The 19445-nt window shown below is 44.9% G+C and overlaps 1 protein-coding gene across 1 annotated transcript in view; it reads right to left on the reverse strand.

Moving 5' to 3' along the window:
• Positions 1–19445, reverse strand: part of fbn1 (fibrillin 1) — a 54160-nt gene that overhangs the window by 18545 nt on the left and 16170 nt on the right. Inside the window, exons 14-39 of the mRNA XM_076048727.1 lie at positions 18956–19078; positions 17824–17946; positions 16277–16429; positions 15809–15862; positions 15571–15696; positions 15351–15476; positions 14929–15048; positions 14652–14789; positions 14503–14553; positions 14295–14420; positions 13762–13989; positions 13392–13517; positions 12367–12495; positions 11103–11228; positions 10282–10407; positions 10071–10193; positions 9224–9349; positions 8613–8738; positions 5106–5228; positions 4468–4590; positions 4223–4348; positions 3151–3273; positions 2505–2627; positions 2243–2410; positions 1460–1528; positions 550–675 (exon numbers count right to left, since the gene is read on the reverse strand). Coding sequence (XP_075904842.1) covers positions 550–675; positions 1460–1528; positions 2243–2410; positions 2505–2627; positions 3151–3273; positions 4223–4348; positions 4468–4590; positions 5106–5228; positions 8613–8738; positions 9224–9349; positions 10071–10193; positions 10282–10407; positions 11103–11228; positions 12367–12495; positions 13392–13517; positions 13762–13989; positions 14295–14420; positions 14503–14553; positions 14652–14789; positions 14929–15048; positions 15351–15476; positions 15571–15696; positions 15809–15862; positions 16277–16429; positions 17824–17946; positions 18956–19078 — 3231 coding nt within the window. The remainder of the gene's footprint in view (positions 1–549; positions 676–1459; positions 1529–2242; positions 2411–2504; positions 2628–3150; positions 3274–4222; positions 4349–4467; positions 4591–5105; positions 5229–8612; positions 8739–9223; positions 9350–10070; positions 10194–10281; positions 10408–11102; positions 11229–12366; positions 12496–13391; positions 13518–13761; positions 13990–14294; positions 14421–14502; positions 14554–14651; positions 14790–14928; positions 15049–15350; positions 15477–15570; positions 15697–15808; positions 15863–16276; positions 16430–17823; positions 17947–18955; positions 19079–19445) is intronic.

Here is a 19445-nt window from a genome sequence, read left to right on the forward strand (position 1 = left end):
GGTAAACACGCAGCCCTGGACTTCATTTAGCAGACACTTGATATTGTTCTGTGGGACAACAAGCACAAGCTCAATGAAACGTGGCCAGTCTGTCACAGTCTAATGTGAGCTTGTCCCGTCGTCTCCCCGTCCCTGCTTTTCATTTAAAAACACCCCTTTTTGCATCTGCTCCCCACTTTCCTTCCCATTCATCCATCTCGTCCTCCCTCCTCCATGTCTGCTCTATCTGCGGGCAAATAATCAATCTCTCCTAAGAACATGAGCGACCACATCACAGCGTCTGGGACAGACTGAGGAATCCAGCTGTCTGGCCCCGCCGAGAAACAAACTCAGGCTATTGTGGCGACACATGAGATAATGCGATTCGCGGAGACAAGGAGGTCTATTATTATTTTGACGTCTTTTAGTACATGGGACATTCTCCCATCTCTCCCACATGAGCCCATTCCTCGGTGGCTGGAGTGAATTTCCTTCCCAGTGAACACATCCCTTGAGCAATATCTGGCGGCGAGCAGGTCACCCTGTGAGCTGGCGTGAACATTCTGATACCTTCGCAGACTCTGGTGTCTGTGTTGAGAGCGTAGCCTCGGGGACATTCGCACTGGAAGCTTCCAAAGGTGTTGATGCACACTCCCCCCTGGCACAAGCCTGGCAGCTCCAGACACTCGTTGATGTCTGCCGGAAACAAAGAGTTAGAAGAAAGCTTCTCTCCATGCATGTGGTAGTTTTTTAGTCAAGACCGCACCGAACGAGACCAAGACATGATCGAGTCTAGAGAGTATTAAGACTGAGACAGGACCAAGGCTGCATGCACTACCAGTCAATAGTTTGGACACACCTGTTTCTTCTTTATCTTGACTACTTTCTACACTGTAGATACACACTGAAGACATCAAACATATGACAAAGATATGTGGATTCATGTGGCAAAAGAAACAAATGTTAAATACCTAAATATTTGAGGTTATATGTATTTTATATGAGGGGTGGCTATTAGATCATCCAAAATATAAAACTTGCTTGAGTTATTTCACACTTTGTTGCACATATTCCATATTCCATATGTGCTCGTGCATAGTTTTGATGCCTTGAGTGACAATCAACAATGTAAATAGTTATGAAAATGAAAGAAAAAACATTAAATCAGAAGAATGTGTCCCAACTTTTGACTGCTAGTGTATGTAAAAACCTTTCATGTCTGAACTCAACGCTAAAAATAGACTCATCTCACTCATTGTGGTTGTGAAAGACCTCCAAGTTGTGGGGATGAGCATGTCAAACAAAAGCTTTCTTTTCTGTTTTGATGGTGTCACTGCAGTGTTGGCGGAGTCTCAACCAAGTCTTTTGATATAAAATCCTCAGTCTGCGCATTCAGAGACCGAGAGGAGACCGAGACCCTTAAACAGTGGTCTGGAGACCAAGACCAATGTGGAGTGCTGCAACATTGGCATGTGCTGACCTTCCAAGATGACAGTGATGGGGTTGGGTCTGAATCCCTCTCCTCCAGGACACAGTGTCTTGTACTCGGCTGTAACACAGATCAACCAGAGCACATTAGTACCCACCAACAACACACAGACAAACCACAGCAGTCACACATGTTTTATGACAGGATTTGACAGAAATGACAGCCTGAGTTAAGTCCCCAGCATTGGTGGGGAAACTTGAAATGCAACCCACTGTGTTCTGTTTGTTGCTTTTTCTTTTTTTCTTCCCACATCAGCCCTCTCACATCTGAGAGTTCTCTGCAGAGCCCAGTGGACTGGATGTGACTTCACTCACTCGGAGTTACAAAGCAAAAAGTTTCTCTTCTTGTCATGGAGGCAAGCATTTTCTTTTTCTCGACTGGTGAGTTATTTCCTGCATCTGTTTGCAATTTGGAGCGACTTGCAGAAAGCTGCAAAAGCAGCAACCTTTTAGCAGCAATAACCTCTGCAGCCACACAGAGTCCAGGCAGGAGAAGTGGCTCTAGTGTGTCGCATTTCTTCTGGCCAATCAGAACGAGCTGAGACACAGCAGCACATATGACGTGGTGATGTCGAGCTGGGAATAAACTCTTTTCTGGTGATTTTCTGGCCTTTATCATCTTTTTAAACGATTAAAAGACCATAACTAAACTTTTTGGGCCCATGGGATTTTTTTTGCTGTAGTACCTTGAGGGCCCACTGGGGGAAAAAAAAGCAACGAAAAGGACAAATGGCCACTACATGCATAGACGATTGAAAAAGTTCTGTGCACTCACTTGAGTTGACAGAGGGACATGATTCACAGGGGTTCCCCCAGCCCTGGCCCTGCGAGCAGCAGCACGATGCTTTGGAAACACCAACTCCAATCTCATTGGAGCAGTCCAAGCTCTCCGAGGCGTCTCCTCTGGAACGAACGTCCAGGAAACAGCTTCCAGAGCGAGTGTCTGCGCACATCAAGCACAGTCACTCAGCGGGCAGCTCAATGACAAACCAAAGGCGAGAGGCAAACATTCGCAGTGACAATCAGTCGGCCGTTACCAACACAGCCGACCCGAGTCGGGTTCAGCTCAAAGTCCGGTGGGCAGTTGCAGGCGTAGCTTCCAGGGGTGTTGACGCACATCCCGTTAATGCAGATGGTCGGGTCGGCGCATTCATTGACATCTGAGGAAGAGACATCACAGATGTGTAGCACAAACGGCAGTACGATTGAGCCAGAGGTCAGAGGTCAAGCCTTGACAAACAAGCCTGCAAAGGCCTTCATGAAGTTCTACAGAAGCCTTCATCAGTTTGCAGCAAGATAACAATTTGCATGTTTATGTAATTAACAATCTATGTAACAATCCATCTTTATTGAAATTACTTTTAAAAGACTGAAAAAAAAAGATAAAAAAAACAGCTATTTTATTACTGACTGACTATTAATATAATTTTTTTCCAAGTTTGGCAGGCTGGATTAAAAAGCTGAACAGGCCACATATGGTCCCTGGGCCATAGTTTGCCCATGCCTGGTCTTGGTTGGAACTAACTGATGGAATAATATGCCACAGATTTCATTTCTATCAAATGTGATTCTTGTATTTCAAGACATTTTTTATTTTCAAAACTCTGACTGCGTTTGAGAAGATGTGTTTGCCTCTAAACTGTGAAACCATCACCAGGTCAATCTGACAATGTCAATCCTTACCTGTACAGTTGCCTCCGCTGCGGTCCAGCTCGTAACCAATGTTGCACTCACATCTAAACAGCCCGGGGATATTCAGGCAGCGGCCATTGACACAGATATCAGAGAAGGTACATTCGTCTATGTCTGTGGGAGAAACAGAAAGAGAGAGGAAGGAGGAGAAAAAGGGAGAGAGAGAGAGATGGACAGGGGAGAGGGGAGAGAGAGGCCCAGCTGTGAGGGATTAGAGGATCATGGGATCATGGTGGAAAGTTGGCAGCGAGCAAGAGGAAGTGAAGGCCGCTCACCTCTGCTAAAGAATGACAGTTTCGGGACAAAAAAAATGCCCAGACATATCTGGAGGGATACCTGTTGGCTGTGAGAGCAGCGGCCAAGGTAATGAAATTCTGCTCTTCCACATCATTAGACACTGCACAAGTCATTATTGTCTGTTGCTGCCTGAGTGGAGATCTGCAGCAGTGGACGGGCTGCTTCAGGGTGTTTGACACACGAGCAGAATGAGGTTGGCCTGCTCATTCAATTGAGACCTGTAATATCCCATCACTGTCGGTCCCAGTCAATGTCCTCTGCAGTCCTGAAGGCGCTCACACTGGCTCAGATTTCATATACCATCTCTCACTCGTACTGACGACTTGTGAAAATATTATTGGTGTCGGGTTATTCAATATTTCACGCAGCACTGTCTGGCAAAAAACTAAGCCAAAAAACTGCAGAGTCAAAAATATAAAAAAAAAAGGATTTCACCATGAGAAAATATCAGAATTGGGAAAATCAACCAATTACTGTCTTGAATCGTCAATAAAACATGGACCAGACTGGGACCATGTGTGTTATTTACCAAACAGTTTCCTCTTTACTTTAGTTATTTCTACCAAATGGTAAGTTAATTAAAAGTTGTGTGTAATGCTGGTGGGTTGGTGTCAACTACACATTCACTTCAGGATCAATCAGTCAATCAATCAGTCAATCAATGGTCAAAGTCATATTCCACAGGATTTTAATTCACTGTAGATCTAAACAGAGATGCAATGACCAATGTCCAAGGAGCGAGAGGTTTGCGAGAGGTCAGCCTTACCCTCACAGGCCTTGCCATCAGTGGTAGGGAAGAAGCCCATGTCACATTCACAGCGGTAGCCCCCCGGCAGGTTCAGACAGTGGCCACTCTCACACAGGTTGCCATTGTCAGCGCACTCATCGCTGTCTGCAGAGGTGACCACCAAATAGAGTCACAAAGACATCACCCATGTGGTGTTACAGAGTCAAAAATGTAGTGAAGGATGGAGACATGTAGTGTGTGGTGTATGTGTGCGTGTGTTTGACCTGAGCATAAGAATCCATCTCCAGAGAATCCGTCTTTGCAGGTGCAACGATATGAGCCCAAGGTGTTGTGACAGTCAGCGTTGTTGCTGCACTTGTGGGTCCCATTTGAGCACTCATCCAGGTCTGAAACACAGTCAGCACACAAGTGTGGCGCAATCATTGAAATACATTGCACATTGTTTGTGTTTTGTTTTGTCTTTTTAAAATGTCATTCGCAAAAACTACTGATAATCTTCCAAAAGCATTCAGCTAAAGTTTGTATCATTGAGGAACATTTAAACAAATGAGTGTGTTATATGCTTTAAGGAACAACAGCATATAGCAATCTCTGTGGGACTGACTGAAAAAAATCCACCAATTTTTTAATGTTTTTATGCAAAACCATGCATGTCCAAGGTACAATTGTATGTGTAGTTTCCCAATTTAGGATCAATACAGTACATCTATTCTATTGTATTCTATTGTATTCTATTTTTGCTCATCAGATCTGTGCTGTGCATGAATTTGGCTATAAATGAAGTTGTTTGTCATGCTGAAGAAATAGAAAATATTTAATTAATTCAATGTATTATAATGTACAGACTGGAGACAGCAGTCGAGTGTCAACCTGCTGCCTGTGTTTGGATCAGTAATCTTACCCGTGCACTTGAGGCCATCCCCAATCCACCCTGGGGCACATTCGCATTTAAAGTTGCCGGCTGTATTGGTGCAGGTTGCGTGTACGTCGCAGTTGTGGGCTCCAATCTCACACTCATTGATATCTAAAGAAGCAAAGGGGTAAAACCGATTAGAACCACAGTTGAGACAGACAGCGTTGTGAAGGTCCAGTGAACTGGGTCTATTTCCAGGAGGGGTCCTGGCATTGAAGAGTGAGTTGCTGCATGGTTTGACCTGTTTCAAGACAACAGCAGGGGATGATGGAGCAAAGTCTTTCTGGGTCATTGTCTTCACCCGTGGAGAGCTTTATTTCAGAGCAGAAGCCAGGGAGACATGCTCATGATTTCTGATACTAATAGCCTTCCCGTGGCGGTTTAATGAGCGCAGCCAGTTCCTCTTTTATTGCGCAGGTCTGCTAAGAGCTTTAAAAAGACCAGCATGGAGAAAAATATCCTTTGCGGTTTGTCAGCTCGGTCTGAGTGAATACTTGTGGGGTTATTTTAGGCAAAGATGCATCTTCCCACACAACCTCCTGCTAATGCGCGAGTTTGCAATATTACCACTGCAGGGATATTTAATCCATCATAAATATAATTTTAAGAGGGTGATGACCTATTTCTGCAGGTTAAACATCCTCTGAGGTAAACTTGCATATATACATTATTAACACAGTTAAGTGGTCATAAAAAAAAAAGATCCACACCAGTAGAATTCATTATGAACGGCACTAGACGCAGTTCTCAGTGGTTCTAAAGAAAATAATCCGCACCACAGTTTAGTAGAGGCCAACCTCTCATATACTGGATTTTAATAAATCAGAACTAACTGATGAAACAGATCATCAGTTATTTCCTATAAAGCTCTGATGTTAAGGTGAATCCTCATGTGGTCTGTGGCTCCTCCAGCCTTCTGCTTGATTGCAGGACCAGCACCAGCCACCGGGGCAGGTGGAGGGTGGAGCCCAGGTGCATTCCATCAGCAACTATCCACCGGCTACTTCGTAAACAAAAGCAGAGATTGTAGCGCACCATATGGAAGCGCCAGTAAACAGCTCCACCAGGCTCTCGTCCATTATGCAACTCCGACCTCTGTCTGTTCAAGCTGCCAGTCAGACTGAGACCTTGACGAAAGAAAACTACTCCACCGATTCTCTGCCTCAGTCTCTGCAGCTTGGGTCCAAACCCACCGGGTGCTTAACACCTCACGCTGAAGATTAAACAGCACTAGTGGGTCTCTGCTGTGCATCTCTTCCAGCAGGCTTAACATGACGAGCTACTGGAACCAAGAGGACGCTGAGATCTTCCAACGAGCAAGAACAAGAAAAGAATGGCCCATAGATGCAGACATGAGTGTGTGTGTGTGTGTGCGCCTGTGTGTGTGCCAATGCACATCAAGGGAAACTGCAACCATCTTGATGAGATGTTGGTGTATATCACCATAAGATGCAGCCCTCTACATGCTTGCATCTTGTCTTTGTGAAGCTTGTAATTCAAGAAACTGTCAATTAGAGCACAGCAGTGCTGTTTTACGGCCTTCCTGAAGAGAGGGCACAGTATAGTTCACTACATTTGATGACAGGGTTGATATGAAGGCTGAGAGCAAATAATTGTGTTGGGATCACAGGCGCAAAAAATACATTTTCCCTCCCACGTCTTTGATTACAACAAACACAAGATACAAAAAACAAACACGTGTTCCTTCATGTAGACGTCTGGAAATTTCAATGTGCCAATTGTTACTGTTGGTGCCAGAGAAGAGCCGTGTCTGGCAGCTCAAAGAAGAGGGTTTGAAAGGAAGGCAGAGAATCACATTCTGACAATCAAGCAGTGGAATTGTTTCAACCCTGAGTCTGACACACTGGGGCCAACTAAAACCATTCGAGTTCAGCGAGCAAACCAAGCAATACAACCATGAGACATGAAATGAAGGGTCACATTTCCACAAGAGGAAGCAGTTAAACTGGCAATAGCTGCATTTCCATGACCCCTAGAAAGAAGAGAAGGATCTCGCAGGATGAGATTTTAGGAGAATTACAGCTGATGCGCTTCACACCATGCAGTGGAAACACCTGCAAATCACAATTGTACTTTGTCGAAATTTTAGAAATATCGCTTTTAATTTGCGAAAAAACTGTCATGGAAACGCAACTAATGTAACTTCGGTGCACTTTCAATCCGGAGGCTAATGTTAGCCGCTACACTGTAGTCAAAGAAAGACTTTTCCATTTATTGTTACACAGGAGAAAATGACCAGTGACCAGTGTAAATGATGTTGGCCTTTTCGTCATGGTGGTGATAACAAGTCAACATGTTTAACCTATTGCCCTTGTCTTTACGACACAGCCGCTCCCTGCCCTCAGTGCAACTCCACCCAGTTCCAGTGCGCATATAAAGACCCAGCAGTGTGTGGATAAATGCTTCAGCTGAGTTCTCAGTGCTGAGGAGAAGAAAAAGGGAAGTAGAAATTCTAGCAAAGTCGCTCAAAGTTTCATCAACAGCTGGATCAGATTTAGGCTTCAGGGCACCGTTCACTCATTAAGAGTGAAACACGCAGGAACATTTAGTCCACAAATACCAATGTGGTCACATCAGAAGACTTTTCTACATCTCCTGCCTTAACTTCTTAATAGGAGAAATAGGAGCATCCCCTCCAAAAAAAGGAATGGATTTTGTTCAATTTTCTATGACAACAAATCCTGGCAGCCTTCGTGACATTCTTGTCTTGTTTTCCTGGTAATCTCAGCCTGAGATTCCAAACGTGTGAATCAGACTTTGCTCCATTACTGAAACTTAACCTCTTTAAAAATAAGGGGGACTAACGGCCCATTTCATTGGGTTCAGCGTAAGCACAAGCGTGTGTGGGTGAGTCACAATCATACTTCAGAGAGGTCTGTTTATTTGCATATGTAGAGAGACACGCTGCTGCTTCGACTTATGGTGTCTGACGCACGATGATCACAAGGACTCGGTCAGATAAGATTAGTGGTCACTTACAATTCGCCGGACATAACATAAATCATACTTAAGTCCGGGCTAACGAGGAGCTGTCAAACCGTGGAAGCCTTGTATTTATGTGTTCTGCTGTTATTTCAGGCGACTGCATGCAGAAGGACTCGTCCAACCATCACGTATTGTTTAACCTTAATGAGAGAAGTTGCAAAGGGATAAACATTGGCGCGCTGCTATTCCGACAGCTACACCTTCGCCCTCTCAGCTGCCTGCTTGCAACTGTGTGTCTGTGTTCTTAGGCTGCGTTCAGACTGCCTTTAGTCCTCAGCTCTGACAGAAGCTCTTCAGTGGAGGTTCAAGAGCTCCATCTCGTTCGTCATTCTTATTTTCAACCTCTGTTTTTGATTAGCTTTCATTCCACATCAACAAAATCCTCTTGGACAAACACTCACACGCACACACACACACACGCACGCACATGCACACTTTGCTTTCTGCTACCTGAGGTCTTCAACTCAAAAAGTGCAAGGTAACACTCACCTGTGCACCCCGTGGTTCCCTTGCGCACAGAGTAACCCATTTCACAGTGACAGATGAAGGAGCCCCTGGTGTTCTCACAGTTTCCACTCAGGCAGATGTTTGGGTTCAGCTCACACTCATCCACGTCTAAGTCCAGACAGTCCGGTGATGGAGAGAAAAAGTGAGAAGGTTAACTTGCTGAAAAGAAAACAGGAAACTGACTTGGCTTCCCAAAACAGGTCTTGACAACGTTACAAGTGGATGATTAGTTAGTGGTCTGAACTGCTATCACAAATATTGCAATGATAGAGTGCAGGATTAGTGCAGGAACACACAAATCCACCGCATGGCTAACCAACTGATGCTCTTTTGTTATTTTATGAAGTGGATCCAGAAGTCTAAATATCAGACATTCCTTGTTGGTCAACTCAACTAAGACCATCCTTAAAGTCTCTTAACCCAGCAACACAACAGAAATGTTTTCTGTTTAAAAAAAACAAACAGAAGATGCTGCTTTATTTTCATCTTCTCACGGTCTTTGCACTGAAAAACTGAATCTTACACAAAGCAGAGCTACGTGGGGAGTAACTGCAGACTTGTTCAGTGATTGCGGACCGAGCGTGCATCGTTACCCAGACAGGTCTTCATATCCTCCGATGACATGAAACCGTCATAACACAGGCACTGGTAGGTCCCCGGGGTGTTGGTGCACTGGCCGCCATCACACACATCCAGGGACTCCTCGCACTCATCGATATCTGCGCAGTGAAGACAGAGGCAGCAAGAAGAGAGAACAGAGAGAGGAATTAAGAAGAGGAGAAGTTGTGTTTTCATTCACGACTGGAGTGTGCGGCCTCATAGTGTTACCATGCCGGCCACCATGTTGCAACAGCTTGTATAAAAAAAGATCAAGGCTGTCAGAGACGAGGTGCATTCACACTGTCACTTTTTGGTCAACATGATTAAGTTGTATGAAACTGAGGGATCAGATTGTCCTGTTTCCATGAACACTGAAAAGATGATTGGATTGATTTGCGGGTTCCACTAATAGGCCGTCTGCGCCACGATCACACGATCCCATTCTCAGGTGAACCTGAAAGACTGAGAATATTGAAGTCTTTCTTCAAAATAAGAGAGCAATTGTTTTAATCTTGCAACCACAAGATCTCCGATGGTTTACACTGACGACAGTCCGATCAAAAACAGGGTTACACCAACTCCTCCAATCCGATCAATTTCAACCAGATCAGCCCAATTAGATCGGAACGGAGTGTTTCCATGACTGCTGCTTGCAATAAACTTTGAGTTCTGGTGAAACTACGGCTCTGATTACAGCAGACACGATGTCTCTTGAAATGCTTCGACCAGGTGTTTTTCCAATGACCTTCTACTTTAGAGAAATATCAGATCTCTCTGGTGGCACAGAAAAGCAGAAGACCTGATCCATGTCAGCAGGTCAGTGAAAGCAAAGCTTCTCACCAGTGCAGGTTCTCAGGTCGGGCATGAGTGCATATCCAGAGTGGCAGCTGCACTCGTAACTGCCCTCAGAGTTGGTGCAGAAGGTCTCACAGCCGCCATTTTCAATGGTGCACTCGTCGATGTCTGTGGGAGCAGAAAAATAGACAACTCAGTACTTCTACATCTCTCCGATACCCTCAACACAGGGAGAAGAGAATCGCTTGAGACATACCAACGCAGTAGAGTCTGTCCTCGGTAGATTTGTAACCCGTGTCACAGGTGCACTGGTAGCGGCCGATCATGTTGACACACTGGCCGTTCCTGCACAGCCGGTCACTTAATTCACATTCATTGATGTCTGTGGGGGGGAAACACACGTTGTTCAAGTAATTAATGCAGGATTGAAACAGATCAGCAACAGCAGATGTTCTTGTTGTTACTAGTCAGTTTGAAGGTGGACACTGAACCTCCAGTGAGTAAACGCGGATATAATGGATGATTTGACAATGTAAAGTGATAAATAAATAAAAAGTATTGCAAATCAGATGATGCCCCCTTTGGTATTTCTTCAAAGTAGCTTGTTTTCCTATCAATTAAACATGATGAGTGAAAAGTAGAATACAGCCTTTCCTTTTTGTTGACTCTGCTGGATTATAGTGTTAAGCACTCAAAACTGGCAGCTACAATGTGATATCCAAACAGGTGATGATTGAACAGCCAACTGGCTGAGAGTTTGGGCCGAATTGGAGACTTTTGTGTGCATCCACTTCGCACCACGTCACCTGGCCGAGGCCAATAAGGGATTCACATGGAGACTCAGAACTTCTGGCATCACTAAATCCAATATTTTACACTGACCCATATAACTTTTTTTTTATCATCACTACTATCATTTCAACATGTGAGCTCATCAGAGAAAATAAAGAGCCGGGCCTCAGAGGGCCTGAGACGGCGGTCTTCAGTGACACTCTCTTTGCTTTTATTCATTTGGGTGTGTAATAGAAAGACAAACAAGCTTTGGGGCTCATCTTCCCAGATGATCTAATCTCTTACCTAGACAGGCCGAGCCGTCGGGGGCGATCTCGTGTCCCTCGGGGCAAACACATTCGAAGCTGCCCTCTGTGTTTAGACATTCGCCTCCACGGCACAGCAGAGGGTTCCTCTCGCACTCGTCAACGTCTGACAGCAGAAACACACACGAGAACAGAGTGAACACACAAGTACAAGGTACTTTCCCCCCCTCACCCGCCAGCCTCTTTAGATGTATAATAAGGTCCTGCAAGAGGTAGGAAGAAAAAAAAAAATTCCAGTTGAGATGTGAGCCCAAGTTGGCGCTGGCACATTTTCAGCTCAAACCCCCCCCCCCATCTGTCAGCGTGCCAGTCCAGTCAGTACAAAAGGCTTTTTACTGCATAGTTGCCCACATTATTTCAGGACCCACTTCTGGATTCTTCGAGCTAATTTGGGCCCAATGGCTGGTTTAGACTCTTTTTGGTGCGTGCCGTTTCCTCCAAGATTGAAATCTCGTCAAGATTGACCAGAACATAAAACAGAAGGGAATGCCTGTTCGCAGATGGCGGAACATCACGTAGTGCCTAATCGTGTGTTGTGTTAAATATGCGCTGGATATCTTTAGGAGCAGACATTCAGAGTGGCTGTGACATGGTTTGGGCTCCGCAGACAAGACACTATTAACACCCAGACAAGGTTCAATTGCAGCTTAATTGCTCCCTATGTCCTCATTCCCAAACACATGTAAACACAATGGCTCTGAGATGGGAAATTTCACATGACATCAGTTGCCTGTTGCTCTGGGTCTGTCCGTGTAGACTAAGCACTTCATCCACAGCTTGCGGCCCACGTGGGGGCACCAAGGAAAAGAAAGGGCTCCGATAGTGACTGGGACGGAGATTGAAGGGCAGGCCTTCTTTTTTTAACTTTATGAGTTGTTGGAGCTCTTTGTAGTCGGTCGCCGGCACCATAAGAGTAGTTGCACAGGAGATTGAGTTTCTTATTATGTAAGTACTAACTAAACAATTGGACATTAACAAGTCCCATTTCTGCATGATGCCGCACTGAATCACTTTGGGCGAATGCTGACGTCTTTTTGGAGAGACTTTGTACTTTTGCAGTGATTACATAAGTACAGTAATCCGTTAGAATAGCATGGAACTGACACACCAGGGGTTGCTACAATATAAAAAAAAACATGTAAATGCCTTCTCGGCTCTGTTCAAAGAGTTCTCCCAGAAGAGCATACACCACTGTACATGTTGTTTGCATGTGCAGGAGTTGCTTGGTCGCGAACTGGACTCACCCATGCAGTTTTTCATCATCATGAAGCCACTCTCATAACCTTCAAAGCACTCGCATTCAAAGTCTCCCGGTGTGTTGACGCACTTGCCCTGTCCGCAAAGGTCAGGAGAGATGCGGCACTCGTCGATGTCTGAAAGTAAAAAGAAAAACTCAGACAGACGGAACGTTGACACGCAGCTGCTTGGACACTCATTCAGGCAGACGACGGTACAGGGACGGATCTTGATGCATAAAGCAGATTTATGGACATTTAAAAAATGAAGCCATTTCACTTCTTTTATTGAGGTTGTCAATTATGTAACAATAATTGAACCTAAAGGTAATAAAATGGTAAGATCAGTGGCAGAGAGCAGTGAGGCTTAAGTACGCACTATAAATGTTTGGCAAATGAAGCTTAAAAGCAAAACACTGCCAAAGAGTTTCTGAATGAAAGAAGAACCAAAGGGGGGGGGTCGCAAAGACATGAATTTAAGATTCAGCTCTCCAAGTTGAGGTCTCTTTGAAATAAATCCACATTTCGAAGCACACAGACACTGAGCTGGAATCTTACTCAACAAATGGGGTCGAAAGGTCAAAAAATACATTTACTTACCAGAAACCTATAAAAGAATTCACAAAAGTCAACCATAGTCTTTTATACTTTTATAGTGTCTACATATTTCAAGACAGCAGCAGTATTGCGGCTACGTGGCTACTCTGTAGCTGCTGGACTGCAAATCCACATTTCCATCAGACTGAATTAGTTACTGGCTTTATATTCAGTGCTAGCAGCAATTCAGAAAGAAAATAAGATCCAATACTTTTAATTGCCACAATTTTATATTAAGGCCAAATATACTGAATTTGACATTTCTATTGTATTTCTTATTGTTACAGAAAAGTGAAATAGAGAAAAAAGTGCTGCAGGGCAAACAGTTTTTTTTTTGTTTTTTTTGCTAAAGAAACTCCTCCAACAGATGTGACGATGAATCAGACTGTTGTTGCTTCATTTGAATAAAACAAACGAGAGAGTGCAGAGTTGCTCACCAGTGCAGTTCCTTTCATCAGAGTCCAAAGCGAAGCCGTTATCACAGCGACAGCGGAAGCTGCCGATGGTGTTTCTACACCTTCCATTGGAGCACAGAGTGTTGATCATCCTGCATTCATTTATATCTAAACAAAAAGCAGATCAGTCAGAATGATAAACGATGACGAATGATTAAAAAAAAAAGAGAACCCAGGCGGCTTATAGTCGCTGAGTTTCCATTACTCCTAGAATTGAGAGACTTCACACCATTAAATGGAAAGACCTGCAAATCGCAACTGTACTTTGTCGACATTTTAGAAATATGGCTCTTATTTTACGAAAAACTGTAATGAAAGTAATGTAATGAAGTGTCTGTGTGCAGACTGGTACCTTTGAGGAAGGGCCTGCCGTTGATGAAGTCTCCTCTGTGAGAGAAGCCTGGGCCTCGAGGGCAGAGCTGGGCGTACTCTGGGCCGCCCTTCTCGGGACACTCGTCACACTCAGGGCCCCAGGCTACACCTACCGAGCAGCAGCAAGCGTCCACGCGGTGCCTCCCGGCAATGGGAGTCCCACAGCGCTCGTCGTCATGGGTGAGGTAGCACTGCTCCGTACGCAGGTCTGGAAGACGAAAGGGGGGTACAGATAGTGTTGTAGTCCAGGCCGCACCAACCGAGACCAAGACATTATCAAGACTAGAGAGCATCGAGACCGGGACTAGACCAAGAGCTTAAAGAAGAGGCAAGACCCAGTAAATATGCCTGCGAGTCTGAGACGAGACCTAGAACCTTGAAAAGTGGTCTGGAGACCAAGACCAATCTCCAGTACTACAACACTAGGTACAGATGTGTTTTAAATACAGCCCAGAGGGCTTTTCTCATGAAACGAATGTGAGGGGTGGCATGCAATGAGGCAGAAGCACACACCGATGCACGTCCTGCCGCTGACATCAACCGTCATTCCTGGAGGGCACTGGCAGAAGAAGGAGCCGGGGGTGTTGATGCACTTCCCATTGATGCACACTCCGGGAAACACTTGACACTCATCCACATCTGGCAATCAGAAAATAGAGCCACATTTAGTCTTTTACAGCTGTAGCACATCTGAATGACACGGGGTCCGAGCTGACGTTACCTTCACAGAGGTTCCCTCGGACTCTGGCGAAGCCTTTACCACAGATTGGATCTGCAGGAAGAGAGCAGGACTCGCACCGTGAGCCCAGGAAGTGACCGTGGAGAGGACATTCAGGACGTAGACGACGGAGCAGCAGAGCATCATTTTACCTTTTTCACATTTGGCACAAGGGCTGTTCCAGGCTTCTCCCAGGGTGGCGCAGCACTGGGACTTCAAAGTGGCTCCGTTGATGTTGACCTCACAGCGATTATTGACTATCTTCAGCCAGCAGGTGCTCTTGGTCGTCTCTGTGCCACGGAAAAGTTCATTCGTAGACGTTTAGTAACACTTCTGGAACTTCATATCTGTTTTATAATATACATTTAAGTTTTGCTTTTTTTATGACGTCATCGTGGCTTTAAAGGTCACAGAAGAGAACTGACTCACCGATACACTCCAACCCAGTGCTGTCCAGGGAACTGCCCATTGAGCACAAGCACACAAACGAGCCTTGGCTGTTCCGACAGTCTCCGTTAATACAGGGATTAGATTTACACTCGTCCACATCTGCAAGAGACAAATGAAGTGTCACCTTTGTATATGGCGAAATTCAGAGCAATTCAGATTAATCCGATCTGTATATTTTCAACCTCTTATATTCTGTACATACTTTTGCCGAGATATGTTATTCATTTTTCATCATTTAATACCTGCACTTAAAAGCAACAGTTCTACTATCCATTTGCAGCACTGCTAAGCACTCTGGTTAGATGCTAACTGCATTTTGTTGCTCTGTACCTTTAACATGTGCAATGACAATAAAGTCGAATCTAATCTAATCTAATCTAATCTGACAGGGAGTCACTGACCCTCGCAGATGTCTTTCTCCGAGTTGAAGAAGAATCCCTTGGGGCACTGACAGGTGAAGCTGCCTGGCGTGTTCCTGCACAGACCGTTTTCACACAGAAGCCTGTTCACCACGCACTCGTCAATATCTGAGGAGGGGGCGGGACACAAACACGGAAAGCCAGTTATTTCCATCCAGGCGTCGCTCCCCCATCCAACGGTGTCGCCCTGCAGCCGACCTACCCACGCAGTCCTTGCCCGTCAGGTCCACCTCAAAGCCTTCGTTGCACGCGCATTTGTATGTCCTGAGCATGTTCTCACACACGCCATTCTGGCAGACGTCGGGGTCGAGGGCGCACTCGTTAATATCTGAGAAGACATAGAGCGACCTTGGAGCTTCACGGCATGAAATAAACCCTCGGTGATAATCATATTTCAGGCCAAACTCTGACACGGACGATGAGCTTCTGTCGTTCTCTACCTCTTCCATCGCCGGTGATCCCACCACCATTGGGGCACAGAGCCAGGTACTCAGCTGGGGGAATGAAAACACACACAGTTAATAGAGAAGGAGAAGACATAACAAGACGGCGCATCACATTTTCCAAAATCCAACACGTCCAGAGCGAAATATTCAACACCGTGTTATTATCCGCTTTCATGCTTTTTCATTTAGCCCCAGTGTATATAAAACATTTTCCTTAGTGCGGTGCAGCTCTGGCGCCTGTTGATGCAGAAAGATTCATTTGCAAGGCTATGAAAAAAAATCTGTGTGTGCGTGGTGGCCGTTTGTAAGGCTGTCAAACAACTTAACACCGTGTCTCTATCAGTTTTCTTTGGTATTTACTATATCTATACAGTTACATTTGTGGTTGTGGCTATTCATGGCATGGCTTTATGTGTGTGTGTGTGTGTGTGTGTGTGTGTGTAATGATTTGAACATCTATACCAGAGCTTTGCGGTGGGCAGGGCTGGCAGGGTTCTCCATAGGCGTACTCCGTACTGGCACAGCAACACTCCGACTTGGTCACAGCTCCAAATAAAGGCCGGACGCATTGCCCTCGCTTGTAACCGCCGTAGCACGAGCTGCGCATGTGTGTGTCTGTTTAGAGCAAAACAAAACAATACAGGGTGTTGGGGAGAGTCGGGGAAATGAGACAAGAGACAAGTGAAGAGGAAGCGATGGAGTGAAAGAGCGAGATGGGGAGCCGAGGCTCCATAGTTGCAATAAACAACAACAGCAACAACACAATTGCCTCTTCTCCGCCCCATAATGTCCGGGGATTTGAGGCATTCTCCTCTGTTGATATCACCCTGATGAAAACTCGCCCAAACTGAGCAACAGTATTTCGCCACTTTTCTCGCACAATACACAAAGCAATGTCATTTGGGGACCTGTAGGAATGTTGAAACTAAAGGCATAAACAAATCTGTTGCCCAAATGCCAGGGGGGTGGAGGCAGCGGGACACTACTGACGAACTCATTCTCAGCGCCAGTAGTTTGCATGTGGTCACAGTTTACCGGCAAAAATGTGGTTGCGCAACGCTCGCTACACCATGATTAATCTTTTATTTGTTCCTGAGCAGTATCGCCTTGCTGAACAGTTACCTCCAAAACACTTTTGTCGAAGCTGCTATAGTAAAGAAAAAATGCTGCCAGCAGTGGTGAGATCAATCACGTCACGCGGCCGAAGAGTCGGACCGCAGGCAAGTGATCCTCCACATTTAGATTTCTCTGTCACACTTTGGAGCTCCTCGGTATGAGGGAGAAACAATCAATTACGGACAGGGCTGACTGCAAAGTTAACGGGCCACTGGCACTAATAAAGTCTGAGACTGAATCGGAATCTGAATCAATTTGTAGCCTCAATTTTGTTTTCTCCATGTAATAGTCGGTACCCCCAGTTTAGTTAATGACGTCCTTCTAAAGGCCGCGAGATAGATAGATAGACAGATAGATAGATAGATAGATAGATGGATAGATAGATAGATAGATAGATAGATAGACGTACTTTACTGATCTCAAATAGGGAAACTACACTATTGCAGCACGATACAACTATGCAGTAGTTACAGTAGTTGCAAAAGCACTCAATCGATCTATATTAGAACGGATCGCAGGGGAAGTGCTTTATTGTATTTGTACACAGATTATAGAGCTAGATTCAACTAAATTTCGGGAACCCCAAAAGTCCTTAGAATCACTGTTCTATTGTGGGTTCCTTTTCAGTCAACTCAGGTTGATGGGAGTGCATTTACATGAAAATTATCATGAAATAACGAGACAGTTTCATGTTCTTCCATAATTATGTACCAAGTCAGATCTGATAAGACAGCATGTATAGACAAAGAGGGGTGTTGATGTTGCCTTTGGCAGTCTCTTGAAAAAAACGCATTGATCCCCCCCCCGGCCTTCATCGAATGAGGTCCATGTATAAATTTGTTTTGCGTGGCTATTCATTAGAGCGTAACGAGCGCAGGATCCGATTTACTTACCGACACACACCCGTCCATCCAGGCCCACGGCCATCCCAGCCATACACTCGCAGCGGAATGACCCCTGCGTGTTGACACAGTGACCATTCATGCACATGCCTGGCGTCTCACACTCGTCAATGTCTGGAAATAGACAGAGCAGCATCATTTTATTAGAGCGTTCTAGGCACAACATGGAGCCGGTGGACAGAATTTATTAAAGGAAACCAATTTCCTGCTGAGGCTGTGCTCAATAAAGTCCTGAAGTGTTTTTGATTCATTAAAAGTGCAGCTGCGCACTTTCAGTTTTATGGCCACAACTAGGAGAGCATTCTCTTCCTTTCCCTTCATCCCATAAGTGTATTACCACAATTATCATAATGGCCGTAAACAATGATAGGGAACGCGCAGAAGAATGTGTGTTAATGCGTGTGTGTGTGTTCCATCAGGGAACGTTGGGGGACAAACAGAGACGATGATGACGAGGCCCTGTGGCCCATTTAGACCACACATTTCATTAATGGCTGCACATGCACCCACACCCTGCACTCTTATTTATTTATCCTGCAACGGACTTAACCAGGTCAGTGTCTCTGAGATCAAACGGCTGCGTCTGAAGCCATGTGGAGCGGGATAGTTGTGGGTTACAGAGTGAAAATACTCTTCTTTGCTCTAGAGATTATTTGCTAAACATTTAATCAGTTGTTTGATGTTGCATCTCAGGTTCCAACCGACTCGTCGATGAGCCACCCACCACATATCGCACCATCGGATCGGTTGCTTTTTGACAAACAAATTCTTTTGCTAATCAAAGCTATCGTGACACATATGTTTCAGTGTCAGCAGGAGACCACATGTCTTTTCACTTTGCATTGAACAAGTTTAACGAAAAGCTGTCGGCTCCAACCTCAGAACAGGCGGGCCCCTGAATATCCACATTTCCAGCTGGCCTGCTGGGATTCTAAGGGATTTTTCCCAGGCTTTTAGGGGGATTTTTTTTTTTTTTTTTTTTTTTGGCTTGTGTGCTTGGACTCACATGACAGAACAACTAACATGACGGAGTCAGCCACCTTCCAACAGAGCTGAAAATTCAGGTCAAAAGAGGAGTTGAAAAAAGAGCTAGAATGTAGACATACGAGACGGAAAACCGCACCTATGCACATGCGTCCGCTGGTGTCCAGCAGGTATCCAGGCATACAGATGCATTTAAAGCTTCCGTCATCATTGATGCACAGTCCATTGAGGCAGATGTTCCTGATCAGACACTCGTCCTGGTCTGTGAACGCATGGAAACAATTTGTTAAAGCGGCGACGGCGTCACTTTAAGGAGAAAGTACTCCAATCAAGTCAACTTCCACTGAATTAACACCACCCAACCTAAACAAATCAGCAAATATACAATACACAATATGGATATTAGTACTCAATATGGTGAGTTTTAATGCTAAGTAACAATTGGTTGTATTGGTATTCGTATTCTTTTTTTGTTTGTTTGAACTACAGTGCTACAGACCAGCACCAATAATTATGCACAGATAGATATCAAGCACGGCAGGTCTGTGTTTAATATTGTCCATGTTTTTTTTTCACAAGAAATCACCAAGTCGTTAATGTGATGCCAATACACAGTAGATTGGCCATGA

This window comes from Nelusetta ayraudi, unplaced genomic scaffold (assembly GCF_046127955.1).
Source record: "Nelusetta ayraudi isolate G7.1 ecotype Tasmania unplaced genomic scaffold, CSIRO-AGI_Nayr_v1 ptg000005l, whole genome shotgun sequence".
Classification (NCBI taxonomy): Eukaryota; Metazoa; Chordata; class Actinopteri; order Tetraodontiformes; family Monacanthidae; genus Nelusetta; species Nelusetta ayraudi.